Source organism: Podarcis bocagei (assembly GCF_964188305.1).
Source record: "Podarcis bocagei genome assembly, chromosome: 6".
NCBI lineage: Eukaryota > Metazoa > Chordata > Lepidosauria > Squamata > Lacertidae > Podarcis > Podarcis bocagei.
In genome coordinates, this window is record NC_138130.1 from 79,378,140 (window position 1) to 79,392,008 (window position 13,869).

A 13,869-nucleotide genomic window follows, 5' to 3' on the forward strand; every position below is an offset into this window, starting at 1 on the left:
TGTGATCTTCCGATGAAGGGTGGTATACAAATTTAAATAAATAGTCGTAGTAGTTCCTGCTTAAAATCTCACTTGTACCATGAATTCACTCAGTGGTCTTAAGCAAGCCCCTCTCTTTCAGCTTTATTGGTCTCATCTGCTGGATAGGGGTTCATATTAAATAACCTTATAGAATTGTTATAACGACTGTTATATATTTGGTATAAAAGAACCCACAGAAATCATATATGCAATATAATTAACATTGTATGATACAGAATGGTGGAGTAGAAAAATTTGTTCCACTCACATTTTGGAAATGTTGGAATATTTTATTTCACTCACAGTATTAGTACAATCTACTTATTTTTAGGCATTACTTGGATCCTTTAAGGGCTTTTATTTTTGGATGCTACCTTCTGATTTGACAGAATATGATGCAAAACAAATCTCTTCTGATAGCTTCCTACTGGTAAGATAGCTGAAGAAAATCACGGAGTGTGAATTACTGTGGCAGAGTTAAATAAATTATGCACAGTAAATTGGTTCCATGCCCTTATGTTTCAAATAACGTAGGAAGGACACACTACTGTGGTGTTTTCTAAATCTGCCCAGCTTTGATCAAGTCACATTACCTTTTGGATATCCTACCGCAAATGTGTATATGGAAATGTTACTTTTGTTTATTGGAAAACAGCAACATCTCAACAGACCAAGGAAGCAATATTCCCTAAGCACTTGTGTGTCAGCATGACTAGTAAGCATTTCAGTAGGAGATGGGAGAGCGTTGGTTGGTGAACTGTGTCCTATGAGGCTGGGGGTTAACAAAATCTTCTAAATAACCAGTATCCCTACCATCGTGAGCATCTTTATCATGTTTATGACATTTTAAACATAAGTAAAATCCTTACATACATTTTCCTGTGCTTTTAGCATTAAATGCCAGTGAACATGCATCCCTACATAAAAATCTAATTTCTGCACAAAGGGATAGAGAGTCTCTGACCTGTAACAGTAGAGTAGGCAACATTTTAAAAAAATCAAAACAGTGAAAGATCCACACACTATTTAAACAATAATTTTCCTGTAAGTGGAACAGACTAAAATACAATGATGGGAAGGTGGAATTTTCTAATTATACTTTTAAAAGAATGTATATTACAAGTAATTTAGGCTGCAATTGTAAACATACTTTCCTGTGAGTTGCCAATGAAGTCAGTGGGACGGAATAAACATTTGTAGAATAGCACTGTTAAAAACTAATCTGTTAATTCCATCTTGATGACGATTCCAGAACACCTGGCAGTAACCTGTTTAACAATTATGATTCCTGTCTGAACAGGAAGCGATCTGAGAGTGAATGGACATGACACCCACAAATGATTTTACTTGAAAGTAATGCAATGTTTCCGTGACTATGATCACTGACGCATGATAGATACTCCACATAATCGAGCTTTCATGCATTATCATCACATGGCAATCTTGTGTGAATCTACTCTGAAGTTACCACAAAAGAAAACAGGAAATAAGATATATCATGATACCTAGCTTGTGGCAAGCCATAGCTGGTTCCTACTCCAACACGAGGTAAGCTGTACACAACCTTTTTGACTGTTGCTTGGTCAGGAAAATTGAACATTACGGAAGCTGTTGGACAACCAGAATTGAGATGTTAGGAACTGACTAATGTGCAAACAGACGTTTCTGTGTACAACATCTCATGATATCTCACAAAAAATTGCATTTATTTATAAGTAAAAGTATTATTATACAGCCCACTCACATACAATATCAAGCTGCCGCAATAGATAAAATATGATAAAATGATTCAAAATAGTCACAAGAATGACTTGCTCATAATCATAAGCAACTGAATAGGTCTGTTGGCATGCAGAGTCTTCAAGAGACGTTTAAAGATTAACAGTGACGCCTGGTGTTATTCAAATAAATAAATAAATAAATAAATATGCATGTTTTAATAAATCTATATGATAATGTATATTTATTTATTAAACTATTTTTAGCCCAGCTAAAAATCTCAGGGTGCAAGTAATATTTTACACATAGTATAAAATAACAGTTACACTGCTGTACATAAGATCGCAACCAATCAGTAAATCTCATCAAACTGGGAAGCCCAATATCAACTACAGTTTGCATGACCCAAAGGCCTGCATAAACAGGCAGCTCTTAACTTGGTGAGAAAAGAAGACCACTGATGGTGTCAGCTGAATCTCTGAGGGCAGAGTGTTAGGCAGCTGGGACTCCACAGCCATGAAGCCATCTCTTTCATCTCCATATTGATATATAGTTACCAAAGAAGGGAGGTGAGAAAAGGTCATTGGCTGTAACTTTATCCTTCTATGAAACCAAGGCACTTTAAAGGACCCTTCTCAGATTCCTACATAGAAAGGTAGGCAGATCTACACTGTGCATCAAGGTCCTATCTTGCAGAAAACCATACTCGGGAAGAAAGGTGCACATCCACCTATTCAGTCCTGTAGCACATTGAACAGAATGCTCACTGGTTACTTTAAAAATTCACCAGAACTGCTGTTTGTTCATACTAATTACATTGCTTTAATATTGTGGTGATTAACACAGCTTTTTACATCTAAAATACATACTTGGATCCTTTGAAAAGTGACACTTGTTTTACATAATTGCTTATTTGGGCGTAAAAGTTAATTCCTGAAGTGTTATTTCCTGGTATACATATATACCACCCATTCTATAACACAATGGAGAGACAATTTTCTCCTCTGATTTATAACTAATAGTCTCCATATTTTGGACTCAGTTGTGGGGGAACACAATATCAGCTTTGTATTACACAAGAACATTCCAGTAATTTCAGTGATGTTTGCAGGTCATTTCCTGGAGAATTCACTGTGCTCAAATGAATGGTTAATTGTTATGTTTACTTTTTTTTGCAATACACAGATTTTATGCTATCAACAAATTCATCAGATGGCAAAGTTACACTCTCAGCTGCTTAAGATTCATTATCTTTTGAAGTCTAATAATTTTAAAGCATTATGTTGTTGTTTAAGTAATATAGTGTGAGGATATAAGAAGGGCTTGCTGGATCAGGCCAATGGACCATCTAGTCCAGCAACCTGTTCTCACAGTGGTCAATTATACACCTATGGGAAACCCACAAGCCATTACCTGAGAGGAACAGCACTCTATCCACTTGCAAGTCTCGGTATCTGATATTCAGGGGCATACTGCCTCCGACAGCAGAGTAGAACATAGCCATTGTTCTACTCATAGCTGTTGATAAAGCATATCATGTGGCCTATCAGAGATATATCAGGTAGGATCCGAATTTCACCTTCTATGGATGGAAAAGCTCCTTCCCATAGCCAATATTTGCTAACAAATAAAAACATAATTACTTTGATAACCTGAAGTCAATCACATTTGTTGTTAATATTTTGTTCATGAACTGCACCAAATATTTGATCTAAAAACTGAGTAAATTTCAGAATATGAGCCATCCCGCTACAGCAGCTGGGGCTCAGTGAAGCCTTCTCTTTCCCACTGTCCCATGCATTGGCTGTCTACTCATAGACATGTATGGATCATTACTTCTGCCTGGAAACAAAAAGTGGGAAACTAAATATCATTTCTGGATGCACATTTTCAGATCTGGTAGGTTTTGTTAGTTTTTAAACAGATGTACAAGTACTTTATTCAAAACATGCAGTGAACATACTTCTGTTTGCCATGAACACCTCCAAGGCTGTATTCTGAAGAAGGTAACGTCTTGAGAAAACAGCTCGAATTTCGCTGAACATCCATTTTCCATGAAGGCCTTCTGTATAAGCAAGAACCTACAAAAGAAAAATAACACTTTTTGACTTGTGATTTTGGTGCTACTAATAAAAACCGACTTATGCTTAAGTATTATTTTTTTCCTGTATCTTGAAGAATTCTTTTTATGTGATATGCTGCCATTCCTCCCTGTTTGCTGGGCAATGTCACACTTTAAAAAGATCACCTCCTGCCAAATCTGGCGACCCTATGAATCATCAGCCACCTATTCTAAGGGAACTGAGATGAAAGAAAACCCCTGAGAAAATCCTGTTACTGAAGGAAATGTTGGTCAAATGAAAGCAAAGGGAAGTTCAGAGAAAGAAAAATTGTCTCAAGTTATTTGTCGGTGAAGTAACCAACCAGAATTTTTTTCTTAGGTTCCAGTCCTCCAACAGGTATCATGCCTCTATTAATGACAAATCTGGGTTTGAGAAACCAGACAAGAGGAAAATACAAAAATGCAACATGTGGACAAATATTTCAGTTCCGCACTTTTACAATGACAATGGCAATAGCAGGAAATTTTTATCATAGCAACATGCTGGTTTTTAAGGTGACCACAAGCTAGAAAGAGATACCTGAAAGCAAAAAATTTTGTTACTACCAAAAGACTTGACAATAGTATTATCATCACCTTTTAAGCTTCTTTTTTAGCCTTCCACTTTTGGGAACTGATTAATGACCTGATTTGATTTCTTAGTACGGTATATCACCTAGGAAGTGAATGTCAATGACCTCTGTGGAACTTAATTCAGAGTAAATATACTGCACATTGGGGTTAAAATGTATGGCTGTTCACATCTAATGAATATTTGGATAGAGTTGCATTCTTATTTAGAGTCTAAAGTCTGTTTTAGACAGCAAACTTCCATGATTTATTTATTTATTTATTTATTTTTGGTTCTCTGTCATGGAATGAATTACGGTAATAATTCTAGTTGGCTAAAAATCAAAGAAAAAAGTGCACAGCTTAGATGCACAGGTTTAAAGAACAGTGGGAATACAAGGACACCTTATTTGAGTCGATGAATAGGTACGATCCCATCAGTTATTGCTCATATACTATAGCTATCCGTGAATCATGTTGTAGAACATACCTTGTACTAAAGACTCCAAGTAATTAAGAATTTGCTAGGTGTATTCTAATGATTAATTATATTTACTATTTGATCAATGCAGCTTACTCCAGAACGAACTTTACCAGCTAAACATTGAATCAGTAGATCATGCAAGGCCTTTGTCTATCAGATTAAGGAGATTTTTAGCATCAGATGTCTTCTTCTGTGTACATAATTACACACGTATCAAGTCACCTTACAATATACCTTGATAGACATTTAGTTTTCTTTGATATATGATACCAAATAGCATAAATCTTTATGCAAAATGTGAGGTAATCTAAAACTATAACTCCTCGATTTATACCAGTTTCTGTATAGGGTATTTTTTGTTAACGCTAAGCATTCAATGTCCTAGAAGAAATTAGAGACGTTGGTGGATTTAAGATGTTAAAAATGTATATCTAGGATCATATGGTGTTCTGTATGTCACAGAAGCTGCAGCCAGATACCCTTAAATGTTCACCTGGTTGCTATACATAAGCACCAAAATTTGGAGTTATGCTAGAATTGGACCTTTCTTAACATGTAATGTTGTCCACACAAGTTAATGAAACATATTTAAAATCTGTGGAGAAATAAACTAGAAATATTAATAATAAAGAAACCTTAGAATACAAACAATGAAAAATCCTGAGAATACAAACAGGGACATATATTCTCTCTCTATGAAACTGTGAAATACCTATTTTTCTGTCATAAAGGGAAACATTCACATGAAAGGAAAACAAGTAGGTAGAATGTGACAGTATGCATAAATATACATGGGCAAACCATATTCATTTGTTTAAGTCAGGGAAACAATATATATTTATGTTTCTTTATGCAAGGGAAAAGGTTTAGCTTGGAGGTAAAATCATACATTACATAGCAGCTCAGGATCTGATTGTCTTACTTCGGGTCTGGATAAAATTCCCCATAGGTCAGATTTATAGGGACTCTTGCTTTTGTTTTCTGCTCTCTCCAGCATGCTATGGCAGTATTCAGCCCATGGACTGTTTTCTTCATATAGTCATATTTGGAGAAGATATTGTAGGTCACCAAGTTCAAATTTCTGCTTAATGCAAGAAATCCAGCCTTTGGTTGAATGACAAAGGAGAGCCTATTTCTCCCCGTGCTAATTAATTGCATAGTTAAACTCACCTTACTACTCTGAAATTTTCTCTAATGCCGAATAAAAATCTACTCTCCTGTAACTTAAGTTCATTACATCTACTCCTCTGGGGCAGCATAGGACAAGACTTCTTCCACGTAAGAAACCTTCACATCTTTGAAGACTGCTATTATATTCCTCCAGTCCTTGGTCTTCTCCAGGCTAAACATACCCAGTTCCTTTAACCTTTCCTCATTGGGCTCCCCCCTGTTAAAGGTAAAGGGACCCCTGACCATTAGGTCCAGTCGTGGACGACTCTGGGGTTGCAGCGCTCATCTTGCTTTACTGGCCGAGGGAGCCGGCGTACAGCTTCCGGGTCATGTGGCCAGCATGTCTAAGCCGCTTCTGGCGAACCAGAGCAATGCACGGAAACACCGTTTACCTTCCTGCTGGAGTGGTACCTATTTATCTACTTGTACTTTGACGTCCTTTTGAACTGCTAGGTTGGCAGGAGCAGGGACCGAGCAACGGGAGCTCACCCCATCGCGAGGATTCAAACCGCCGACCTTCTGATCAGCAAGTCCTAGGCTCTGTGGTTTAATCCACAGCGCCACCCGCGTCCCTTATCCCCCCTGTTAAGCCTACCCTAAAATGGATAGTCTTATGCAGTCTCTGCAGAAGACTCCCAAGTAGACACTCCTACTGGTGCAATGATCAAGTACGTAATCTGGGAGTATTCCTTGATTCAACCATGTCACTGGATGCTCAAGTAGCCTCAGTGGCAAGGAGTGTCTTTTTCCAGGCAAGGCTTTACAAGTCATGCCCAGGCTGAAACCCATGGAGAAGGCTGCTGCTTAATTTGAGCGCAAATAGCGCCTTCATTTTAGTGGTCATTTTTATTGTACCGCTATTGCTGTTGGAATATAATTTTATTCTCCAGAATGCTGCCACAAGAGGGCAGAGCAAACTTCAAACCTCAGGAACTGAAGGAGGAGCCAGAAACATCCCCCAATGAATTATAACCTTATACTAATTTACACAGTTTATGTGCATGCGCTTGTCTTCATGCATGCAGACATCTCAACCCAGGTGCTAAGCTATAACAGTTCTGTAGCCAAAAGAAGGTGACAGAAAATGTGATGGAGGCATCAGCATGCTTGGAGGAGCTCCAAGGTTTGCAGAAGAAGGGAAAAAATCTAACTGACAATCAGCTCCTCCCAATAAGTGGCACAGGAGGATTGAGAATGCTGAAAGGTTGGGTGGGGGGAAACTGAAAATCGCGGGGTAGGGGAAATACAGTGGAAAGTCTTTGGCGGTTCGAATCCCCATGACGGGGTGAGCTCCCATTGTTCCGTCCCAGCTCCTGCCCACCTAGCAGTATGAAAGCATGTCAAAGTGCAAGTAGATAAATGGGTACCGCTCTGGCGGGAAAGTAAACGGCATTTCCATGCACTGGTTCACCAGAAGTGGCTTAGTCATGCTGGCCACATGAACTGGAAGCTGACTGCAGACAAACGCCAGCTCCCTCGGCCTATAGAGCGAGATGAGCACGCAACCCCAGAATCGTCCACGACTGGACCTAACGATCAGGGGTACCTTTACCTTTTAACATCAAGCAACACAACACCATTGTTAAATAACGTATTGCCCTTGTTTGCCATTCTAAATCTTCCGAGGGCTAAGGTGATCTACCAATATGAATAAGTGGTATGGTAGGTCTTTTTTCATTTGTACTTGCATTTGAGTATCCCACCACACAGACACAGAAAAAACAGAGTGCCATCCTAGCCAGAGTGCCTTGTTTCCCATTTTCCTCTACTGTGGCTTCTGACACACTTGTGTGCTCTCCATAACGTGAGCTTACGACTGAGCGTGCTAGGAGTGGTTAGAAAGTTAAGATCCAGGAATTGAAGCAGCCACATTCGGAGTCCTTTGGGTTTTCTCTCGTGGCCATAATTAATACTAGTAATGGAATCGTTTTGCCCAAGGCAATGAAATAAAAACTGTTTCTAGAACTATAAGTGAATCCTTCCAATGTTTGTGATCTGTTAAAGAGCTTGCATTCCCTCCTCTCCGCCTATTATTAGCCAGCATCCGTCTCATTGCTGATTGCCATTCCCCTGTGGCTCTTTTCTGGCCATACCCTGTTGGCAAACATAAGGGTATTGTGTGCATATGGCTAAAGATGGCTCTCTTATCTGACACACATATCCTCAAATAAGCTAGTATCCACATACCCACAGGGTGGGGGAGAGGGATGTGCAAGTCCCAAGCTAAAAATAATTGTAATGTCTAATCTTTAACTTTTTAGCATCAGGCTAGGTTGCTTTCACAGCAGCCTTCTAGAGAAAATCCAACACACGCCAGATGACAATTGCAAACTAATCCCTTTCCTGCTTTCGATTTCTTTTTATGAACTGCAAAAGCAAGGTCCAAGAGACAGCCTCTGATGCACCTCAAGTCCAGTACATGCCTTTCAAACCTAATCAAGAGGGTGTAAAAATGTATATGGAAAGATGAAAGTGTCTTTGCCTTTGTAACATATGGCAAAAAAGCAGGAAAAGGCTGAAAGAGATGTTCCATAGGGGAAGGTTAAGTCTGATGCTAATGCTTATTTAAAATGGTGACAGTCTGGAGTAGTGAAGCCTTGCTGGGCTGCTTTAATTTCTCTCTGGAATAGCTTTCTCCCAACCTTCTGCAGCACATCAAAGTCTCTGGAGCTCAATTAAAATTGGATTATATTGAAATGCTCTGTCTATGGGACTGTGTGCTCACTAACACTTTTCTTTCGGTAATACTGCAGATGACAGTTGCCCATCCCAATTTAAACAGTTGTCATAGAGACCACAAACTAAAGCAGCAGTAACTAACAATACAAAGGAAAGGTAAGTGCTCGGATTTCTATGAATGAAGGGGTTGGCTTTCAGCTGCACTGGATATACCACAAGCCGTTAAATGCATCTAACATAAAAGGCTGTAATATGCCAAGCAGCTTGGCAGAGAGAAGCAAAGTAAACGATTCAAGTAAAGAATTTCATTTGTGCCTAGATAGCAACCCTGTAATTAGACAAGCATTTTGTATGTGGCTATTCTTCCACTACTTAAAATATCCAAAATTAATAGACTCTCTCTAAGGATTAGTACTGAAGGTGGGCTATAGACAATAGCCAGCAGTCAGTAAATTGAAGAAGTTAATAATTACTTTCTAATTACCAGTTTAACATAATTGGAGTAATTACTAGGCACAGTAAGGGAATATTCTGTTATTTAATAAAAACAGAAAACTTTGTTTCCATGTGACTATGTAAAATGGGGAGCACCTTCATGCAATTCCATGAAAATTGAAATATAAACAGAGATTAGACTTCTTTGTATCATTTTATTAGTAAGATGTCCACTGAGAAAACAGAGGCTTATTTTATATGAGATTATATCCTGAGCGATTCCATAGACTCAAGTCAGATAATCATGTTATTCAACACAATGTTCATGATGTACAATGTAAATATAAAACATTTTAAAATAACCCATCTAAATGGGTATGTGATCAGACCTAAATAGAATTTAATTTAAAATCTTGCTTAATGTTATTATATTGCTTCAAAGATTGTCGACATTTTATATATAAAAAAATCCCTGTTCTGGCACTTTTCAAAAAAGCAAAATACTGTTATGAAGACAGCTTATATTTCTGGCAGCCATGCAGAGCAATACATTTGACAGCATAGATTGCAAGTAATGATATCATGTTCTCATGTAAATGGCATGTTTCTGGCACCATAAAAACTCACAACTTTTCTTGTAATTGGCTTACTCAGAGTCCCAAGGTTTTCTTCCCCTTGTCATTGTGCTGATCACCATGGAAATGAACAATTACTGTTAGTTTACTGTATGGCTCTATTTTTCTTTAAAGCCCTGGGTAAGCATGCTCCGTGCTCTCTTGGGGGAGACTGTGTTAGGATTTTGAAGCAGCAACAAGGCAGAGAGCACAAAGTGCAGGCCAAAGGGGAGGGAAGCAAAAATGTGTCAGAAAATCTAAAAAGTGCACAGATCAAAATTTGTCAAAACAAGGACTAGGTTTAAACCAACAAGAAAGGCCCCTACAGCTTGAGCCTTGACAAAGCATGGCCTATTTTATTTATTTTATTTTATTTTAAGCCCAGCTGTAGAAAACACCATCTAATGAACCTGTCTGGGGCTGCTGTCCCCATCCTGTCAGGCATGTCAGGAAATGACAAGCACTGGGGACAGGCCGCCGCCAGTCATAGACAGGCCTGCCAGCTGGAGAGTTCAGCCCCAATCTAATCACACCACCAGAAAATAACTTTTCATGCTTTCAGTCTGAAAAGATGGGCTCAAGAAAAGGGTGGGTGGGGGAAGACTGAAACAATGCCATTTGCTTCAATTGCATATTGTTCTCCAGAAAGAAATTTTAAAAGAACTTATCAGCAAATGCATTCATGCTAATTAATATTAACAGAGCCTTGAGTTGGCCACAGAGGCTGACCAATAACAGACCATATTTATCATACCGCTATATCTTGTCTATGGATTCTAAGCTAATGAAAATGGAAGCCCAGTATTTTCCATTGTATTTTAAAATTAGCTCTCTTGAAGAAAAAAATAAGTACTGTTAATAATTTATTGTGATGTCCCACACTGTTTTTACAGGGTTGCTTTTTGAGTGCTTGGCACCTACAGATCCATTCATTGCACTGAAGAAGACCACCTCCACCCTACTTTAGGGAAGCTTCCCTAGGGCAAGTAAAAGTGTTGGCTTGGGAAGAAAGAAAAACAATCTGTTTCTCGGAGGTCATTAACAACCCTATAATCTGCAAGGCTATGTATGCAAAAATCAGTAACCTTCTTATTCTTAAGCAGTGCAACACAATAGAAGGACACTAAAATATGTTCTGTTTTTGTTCTGGTTTTTTTTTTTAAAAAAAAGCTTCCTAGGACAAAAGTCATAATGGTGTATAATTGTTCTGCACCAGAAAAAGCTGCTATCAAGTAGCGGCTTTACAAACACTTCTAAAGTAGTTAAGAAAGTACGTTTCAGGAATTTGGGGCTTATCCTATCCAATAGTCGAATACTAAATGTTACAAGAATAACAATCACCATGCTAAAGATATATAAGCTTCAACTGATTTTATCACAGCCCAAAGAGATGCATTGTGTGATCAGCTCTTCTAACTTTTTTCTCCTTTAAAGCAGCTATGGAAAGAGGGGGTTCAGATTGAATGCAGCAGAGGTGCTTGAGGAGAGAATGTTTAACCCCTCCCTTTCTAACATTTCCCCAACTGAAATAGCTCTTTTCTCTGCAGGGCTGGGTGGAAAAAATCTGTTGGTATCCGTCTGTCTTGAGAGCCAATGGAGTGCACCTCCAGCGGTGAAGTCAAACCGCTGCGTTAGCAACACCTAAGTGACTTCCCCAGGAAGCAAGCCTGGGCACTGTGTATGGAGATCCTGGGCTGCCCAGACAATGACCCCCATCTTCGCCTCACAGATGTGTTCCAAAGGATAGCAGAGCTTTCCAAAACTCTGTGTTCCAAAGGAAATCACAGCCTTCGTTTGGCAGTAGATTGGCTACAGGGCAGTTGTCTTAGGGACTTCACTGCAGATTTGTGTTGGGTTTTCTCCTGAAGATGAGCAGGAGGTTTAGAGCCAGAATTTTCCGTCTCCTAGATGGGCTGCCTTCCCAGGTTGATAAGCCCCATCTGTCCCCGCTATAGCACATGCAAAAACCACTTTCTTGACTGTTGGACCCACTATTGGTCTCATCCATTCAATATGCCAGAGCCTGCCTTTGTATGCAGGGGAAGTCACCAAGGATTTAAGACCCATCAGCTGCCCTCACCTGGTTTAGCCAGCCAGTCAAAACCATTCCTGAGGTGTGGCTGCTGTCACATGCTGACAGCTTCTAGGAACCACAGGTGAGAGCGGAGTGCAGGGTGGGGACCTAATGAGGATGAATTACCCCACAAGGAGCATGATGTGTGTCCCCCCAGAGGTACCACCCCACTCCTAATTCCCTATATACCCCTCGTGTGGAGAAATACAGGTAAGATATTGGTACCTGCCTCCCCCCCCAGTGGAAATGAAAAATAAAGATTTAGAAATGGCTATTCCTTTCCACAGTAAGTGATAACTTCCAATTCAATGAACAAAAGCTATTTTGTTAAATATCTCACATAGTTTCACACCCTAAAATATCAGCATTAATAAATTATACATGTCGCATTCAATCAAAACCAATTTTCTCACAGGAACTTTACATCATTCATTGTATGCAATTATCCTCCAAGATCCAGTTACTAAAAGGGGGTGGCAACTGTGATATGTGCTTTATCAGTGGCTTTCATAACTACTGGCGGTCAGCAAAGGGATACACAGATTAAAGAATCCTAAATTCCTTTATGGATTCACAAGGAAACCATGCTGTACTGGTCATTCTCTCTCTCTCTCTCTCTCTCTCTCTCTCTCTCTCTCTCTCTCTCTCTCACACACACACACACACACACACACACACACACACACTTTCACTTGCCAGCCTGTTCCCTCTCTATTTTCTAATACCCTGCCCACATCACCTTGAACTATCTTGTATGTCTGGAAGTAAACCTAACTTCTTTTTCTACTGCCAAGTCACACAGAGAATACAGTATAGTTTTATTATTGTGTATGCCTGTGTGCGTAATGATAGATGAAGGTATTCTGCTAGGAATAGAAACTTTTCAGAACAAATGTAAGCAAACTGTAAGGTATGCACATTCTGATATTTTAGAAATTTGTAATTCTGCCAGATTTTCATCATAGGAAGAGCGGCTTGCATCTAATTGTTGCCCCGCCAATCTTCAGTACTTGATGCAAAGCTTGGACCTCGCTCAACAAACAGTTCAAATAAAATAAAAAGAACTAAAAGAAAGTGAAGTCCCACCTCACCAACCTTTAGCAGCTATTTGAGAATGTCAACAAGCACGTGGATAGGGTTGATCTGATAGACATTATATAGTTGGACTTTCAAAAACCTTCAGATAAAGTCTTCACTGAAGGCTGTTGAGTAAACTTAACACTCATGCAATAAGAAAATTACAAGTCCTCCAATATTTTAGGAACACGTATCAGGAAGTAGTGGATAATCAAAAGTAGGAGGAGCGAGTGCTATTATGCTCAGGTCCTGCTTGGGGGATGGGAGAGGAAGAATGCTGGGGACTGTTGTGACAGGATGGAGGAGAGAGCCGCCACTTGCCATATATATATATATATATATATATATATATATATATATATATATATATAATTTTCATTATAAAAAAAGAAACATACAAAACAAACATCATATTTTTCACCAACTTCATCTTTTTGACTCCCCTCAGCCTTTCTGATGATTCTTCTTTCTATTTACTTCTTCCACATTTCTCACATAATATTGCACTACCTTAATATCTTATTTACCCCTTATTTTTTTTTACAATATTTCTACCTTACATTTTCACAGAACTTCCCGAAAACCTACAAACGTTGTTTGATTATCACATAATGTTTGCATATACTCTGTAAATTTAGTCCAGTCCTCAGTGAATCTCTGGTCACGTCGATTCCGGATCCTTCCTGTTAATTTATCAAGTTCCGCGTAATCTGTCAATTTCATTCTCCATTCTTCAATCGTAGGCAATTCTTCTTGTTTCCATTTTTGGGCCAACAATATTCTTGCTGCTGTTACTGCATATAAAAACAACTTCCATTCTTTCTTATTAACTTCATTTCCTATTACACCTAGTAAGAATGCTTCTGGTTTCTTAACAAATGTATATTTCAACATTTTTTTATCTCATTATATATCATCTCCCAAA

The 13,869-nt window shown here is 38.8% G+C and overlaps 1 protein-coding gene across 3 annotated transcripts in view; it reads right to left on the reverse strand.

The window, feature by feature from the left end:
• Window positions 1-13,869, reverse strand: part of NBEA (neurobeachin) — a 366,730-nt gene that overhangs the window by 98,516 nt on the left and 254,345 nt on the right. For all 3 annotated transcript variants that reach the window (XM_081197851.1, XM_081197850.1, XM_081197849.1), the window contains 2 exons: window positions 3,704-3,821; window positions 1,527-1,629 (listed from right to left, as the gene is read on the reverse strand). In XM_081197851.1, coding sequence (XP_081053977.1) covers window positions 1,527-1,629; window positions 3,704-3,821 — 221 coding nt within the window. The remainder of the gene's footprint in view (window positions 1-1,526; window positions 1,630-3,703; window positions 3,822-13,869) is intronic.